At 44.3% G+C, this 5,632-nt stretch overlaps 1 protein-coding gene across 1 annotated transcript; it reads right to left on the bottom strand.

Moving 5' to 3' along the window:
- Window positions 1-2,079: 2,079 nt before the first annotated feature.
- Window positions 2,080-2,901, bottom strand: LOC101103566 (RNA-binding protein with serine-rich domain 1-like). The gene has a single exon (XM_042249430.1). It carries the CDS (start codon window positions 2,899-2,901, stop codon window positions 2,080-2,082), a length of 822 nt encoding a protein of 273 aa, XP_042105364.1.
- Between the last annotated feature and the right edge of the window lie 2,731 nt (window positions 2,902-5,632).

Below are 5,632 nucleotides of genomic sequence, written 5' to 3'. Positions count from 1 at the left end.
TCTGATCAAAAATAGGTCTGAGTCACTGAAACTTGTCTTCCTCACAGTGTTGGGCCCATCATAATTAGTCATTATTCAAGAAACACATCATTGCTTATTAAATAAACAATTTATTTTACTTATAAGCACTCCATTTAGTAAACATAATTATTTTCACTGAACACATAGAACATGGAATAAAGGTGTCATGCTACAGAAGTCCCAGGGGAACAATATCAGGAAGGAGAAGAATGACATTTTCTGGAACTCTTTGTACAGTTTCGATAAAAATTGTTTTATCAGTAGTGGAGAGAGAAGGCTGATTCCAGAGGGCCAAAGAGTGACTAATAAATAGAAGGACAGAGAGTGAGTAGAGGAGGGCAGCTATGCCTTCTGTCAACAGGTTCTGGATTTAACTCTGGAAAAGTCTGATCAGGTCTCCCTACTGCTGGTAGTACTTACTAAGATTTTCTTCTGTGATTTCAAAGTTCAAGCCACAATAAAGAGTTTATAAATTTGTTTGGGTTCTCCAGTTTTCTCCGACATGGCCTTGGTTACTTCAGCCCAATTTCCCATAGCTGAGGGGAGAGGGGAGAGATTCCAGGGATGTCCTGGCTCTGTGGTGAGAGTCTGTGCTGCTCCAGAAAACACCTCTAGGAGCCCCTCCAGGGGACCCAGCATCGCTGCTATGGCCTCTGAGCTCCGGCCACCCTTGAATCAATCCTGGGCACCTTTCTGTCTGCCTGCAAAGCATCTTTTGAACAGAGTGACCTTTCCAGACCCAGTCATCAAAGTTAATATTGCATTTTCTCCACTAGTTTTCTAATTTTGAATTGTATATGTATTATCATCTCTTCATTCCATGTTGATTTTCTCACTAAGTTGGATACGCTATGAAGAGAAGAGTAAAGTGAGCTTTAATGGTTTACATTGACACACTCACTTATTCACTTCGCCCATCTAAAGAGCTCAGATATTTTGTTGAAAGAAACCATTCAAACTCCAAAAATAGTTTCTAACTTTTCTCAGAAAGTCACTCAACTTCAGTTACACAATGATACCGCCTCTTTGGCCGTAGACTGCAATCAACTGTCACTGTGATTTCACATCCTTTCTCTCTTAATTCATTTAACACTCTGATCACAATAATCTGCTTCAAATGTTAACCTAATCAGTACACTTTCTTTTAAATCAATCATTGCTGTCTTCAGATATGTTTTTAGAGTGAAAAGCTAAAAATATGATTTTATTCTTGTTGTCCTGCCATAGTTATTAACACTACCCCTTTCAACACTCATTATTTCCTGGTTTTGAAGCAAAATCAATTGATCCTCGCATTTACAGTGCACTTATTACATGCCAAGGTGTGGACTGAAATCTATGATTCAGAAATTCATTGAACAAAGTCATTGCCCCAGTTTATTTGAATGTTGATGAGAGAAAAGGTGTTTTTTTCCACTTAAATCCTAGATTTATTCAACACAATTGTTTTTACTGTACACAACAAAGTATAGACACAACATTATCTAAAATACTACAAAGCTAAAAAACAGAAAATTTATAGTACTGCTATACAGTAAAAGCTGAAAAAGCAAGGGCATGTTGCCAAGGTAACCTGCAGGACCACCAGTGGTGGTTCTATGGGGACCCTGCAGAGCTGGCTCTCAACTTACTCACCAGTTTCAGAGAAGGGAGCTGTGTGCGTGTGTGTGTACATACACATGTGAAAAGAACCATTTTGGGCAGATCACAGGAGGTATCTGACTCTAGAGGTCAGAAAAGGACCCTAGCAGGAGAGTAGGGCCGGGCTAACAGGAGAGGCATCACTGCTGGACTCTGCAGGCAGACAGGTCAGGGCAGCACCAGGCCACCGGATCGGGCCTCGGTCATCGGTGGAATGGGAAAACGAGTTCCCAGGCTGGGCCGGTTGCACCACCTGGCTGGCTCTGCTCCTCCCTGCTGGCGTTGTCATTAAACAGATTCTCAGGAACTAGAACCAGAGTTTTCTAGCCAGAACTGTGGAGGGCATCTTTACAAGCACGACCCCATACCACTGCAGCGGGAACTCTGCTGCCCTGGGACAAGCCTCGGTTGCTGCCTTCAGCTTCTGGAGGACCTGGAGCTGAAGCGGCTCCGGTGGAGGGGGGCGGCGAGGGAAGCGGGGTCGCCAGCGCTTCTGGGACCTGAGCCAAGGGGAAGGCGACCACCTTCTCCTCTGTGAGGTTGACCCGCACCATCTGGGGGGCAGTGACTGCATTCTCCTGCGAGGGCTGAGTCGCCTGGGGGTGGCACAGCGGTGGCCCTGATCTGCTGGCCGTCAATTTGTCCTCCATCCATGTACTTCAGCGCCTTCTCAGCCCCATCTGGAGTCTCGAACTCCACATAAGCATCAGACAGACCGGGGTGCATCCTCTCTACAGGCATGTCAATCACTCTGACTTTCCCGAAGGTGGAGAATATCTCCCGGATGTGGTCCTTGGTCACGTTCCTGGTGAGTCTCACGATGTGCAGCTTGGTGGGTTTAGGGGAAGGGCTGTGCCTTCTCCCTTCCTTTTCATCTCTTTCGGGTTGTTTGGGGTGAGACCGCTGTCTCTTTCCTCTTCTAAGCCAAGAAGGCCTCAAAGAGCCGGGGGAGCTGCTGGAGCTGGAGCTGGAGCTGGAGCTGGAGCTGCAGGACGTGCTGGAACGTCCTGAGCGGCTGGATGCTGAAGGTGAGCTGGAGCCGCTGCTGGAGCCCGAGCTGGTGCTACCGCTGGACGGAGACCTGGAGCTGCTGCTGCCACTGGAAGTGCCGCTCCACCTTCGAGTTCTAGCCCTGCCACGGTACTTCTCGCGTGACTCCTTGGGGCCGGTTTTATCTCTAGAGCGATCCCTGGACTGCTCATCAGAGTTCTCTCTGCATCTGGTGGGAGAAGGTGCCATCTCTCTATCGTGCTCCTCAGTATCTGGAGAGAAAGAGTTGATGGAGTAAAAAAGGCTTACCAGTGTTCGGTACAATAAAGCACTATAATAATCAATAAGGCCATCACAGCGGCAGGAGAAAGAGGGAGATATGAAGGAAGAGAAGTAAGGGGAGAGAAAAACATTAATAGCAACTGATGAAGAGGTTGGGGAAGGCCAAGCTGATGACTTATGGAGCAGAGAACTGAATTTTTAAAAAGAGAGAAAAGCAAACAAACCAACCAAGCACTTTGTGGGTAAAACATTTTCCAGAGAGAACTATGCAAACAGCCTGAGCAAATACTGCTTCTACTTAAGAGTGATTTTATTAAAAAAAAAAAAAAATCTGGCTTATTATCCCGAGAAAGGTTCATACACAAAACTGTACGAAATGTGGAATATTTCTTAATACTAACATTAAAGAAATAACTTTTAATAAGATAATTTATTTTAAGGGCCACTACCTGGTAAAGTAAAGAGATTGCGCAAAAGTAAGAACCATATACATGAACACTCCCCTGTGGTTTCTACACTCACCAGAAGAGGCTGGCTTGGAAATCTGGTCTATGCAGGTTCCCCCAGTTCCAAGAGCTGTCCTCTGACCACTCCTGAGATGCAGACTTGCTGAAGTCTACAGACTTCTGCCTCTGATTCTCCTTTTATAGGCGAAGAGATTGGACAATCCAATCAGGGGACAACCCAATCAAGAGGACACACCCTCTCTCAGATCAAAGGCATTGGAGAGGTTCCTAAATCTTTATCCGCAAACATTAGGAGTTTTAAACACATGAGCCACCCACCTCCTTGCATGACCCTGCAGTAAACTCTCTTTGTTCCAAACTCTGATGCTGTGACATTTTTTGGCCTCACAGTGTGTGAAGCACCTGAACTTGCTTTCTGGTTACATTCTTTCCGGAAAAGGAAGATACAGGAAGTTGCTAAGGTGTCTAGTGACTTGTAAAGTCACTTCTTCATTTTCTGAATGTTGAGCTTTAAGCCAACTTTTTCACTCTCCTCTTTCACTTTCATCAAGAGGCTTTTTAGTTCCTCTTCACTTTCTGCCATAAGGGTGGTGTCAACTGCATATCTGAGGTTATTGATATTTCTGCCGGCAATCTTGATTCCAGCTTGTGCTTCTTCCAGCCCAGCGTTTCTCATGATGTACTCTGCATAGAAGTTAAATAAACAGGGTGACAATATACAGCCTTGATGTATTCCTTTTCCTATTTGGAACCAGTCTGTTATTCTATGTCCAGTTCTAATTGTTGCTTCCTGACCTGCATACAGGTTTCTCAAGAGGCAGGTCAGGTGGTCTGGTAGTCCCATCTCTTTCAGAATTTTCCACAGTTTATTGTGATCCACACAGTCAAAGGCTTTGGCAGAGTCAATAAAACAGAAATAGATGTTTTTCTGGAACTCTCTTGCTTTTTCGATGATCCAGTGGATGTTGGCAATTTGATCTCTGGTTCCTCTGCCTTTTCTAAAACCAGCTTGAACATCTGGAAGTTCACCATTCACGTATTGTTTAAGCCTGGCTTGGAGAATTTTGAGCATTACTTTACTAGCATGTGAGATGAGGGCAACTGTGTGGTAGTTTGAGCATTTTTGGCATTGCCTTTCTTTGGGATTGGAATGAAAACTGACCTTTTCCAGTCTTGTGGCCACTGCTGAGTTTTCCAAATTTGCTGGCATATTGAGTGCAGCACTTTCACAGCATCATCTTTCAGGATTTGAAACAGCTCAACTGGAATTCCATCACCTCCACTAGCTTTGTTCGTAGTGATGCTTTCTAAGGCCCACTTAACTTCACATTCCAGGATGTCTGGCTCTAGGTGAGTGATCACACCATCGTGATTATCTTGGTCATGAAGATCTTTTTTGTACAGTTCTTCCGTGTATTCTTGCCACCTCTTCTTAATATCTTCTGCTTTTGTTAGGTCCATGCCATTTCTGTCCTTTATGGAGCCCATCTTTGCGTGAAATGTTCCCTTGGTATCTCTAATTTTCTTGAAGAGATCTCTAGTCTTTCCCAATCTGTTGTTTTCCTCTATTTCTTTGCATTGATCGCTGAGGAAGACTTTCTTATTTCTCCTTGCTATTCTTTGGAACTCTGCATTCAGATGCTTATATATTTCTTTTTCTCCTTTGCTTTTTGCTTCTCTTCTTTTCACAGCTATTTGTTAGGCCTCCCCAGACAGCCATTTTGCTTTTTTGCATTTCTTTTCCATGGGGATGATCTTGGTTCCTGTCTCCTGTACAATGTCATGAACCTCCGCCCATAGTTCATCAGGCACTCTATCTCTCAGATCTAGGCCCTTAAATCTATTTCTCACTTCCACTGTATAATCATAAGGGATTTGATTTAGGTCATACCTGAATGGTCTAGTGGTTTTCCCTACTTTCTTCAATTTAAGTCTGAATTTGGCAATAAGGAGTTCATGATCTGAGCCGCAGTCAGCTCCCAGTCTTGTTTTTGCTGCAAGAGCTTCTCCATCTTTGGCTGCAGAGAATATAATCAGTCTGATTTTGGTGTTGACCATCTGGTGATGTCCATGTGTAGAGACTTCTCTTGTGTTGTTGGAAGAGGGTGATTGCTATGACCAGTGCGTTCTCTTGGCAGAACTCTGTTAGTCTTTGCCCTGCTTCAATCCATATTCCAAGGGCAAATTTGCTTGTTACCCCAGGTGTTTCTTGAGTTCCTACTTTTGCATTC

This window comes from Ovis aries, chromosome 5 (assembly GCF_016772045.2).
Source record: "Ovis aries strain OAR_USU_Benz2616 breed Rambouillet chromosome 5, ARS-UI_Ramb_v3.0, whole genome shotgun sequence".
NCBI lineage: Eukaryota > Metazoa > Chordata > Mammalia > Artiodactyla > Bovidae > Ovis > Ovis aries.
The sequence above is the reverse complement of the archived record's forward strand: the minus strand, read 5'-3'. Positions and strand labels throughout refer to the sequence as shown.

Bases quoted from the DNA above. Each gene is read 5' to 3' on its own strand.
- LOC101103566 (XM_042249430.1), bottom strand. From the start codon at position 2,901: ATGGCACCTTCTCCCACCAGATGCAGAGAGAACTCTGATGAGCAGTCC.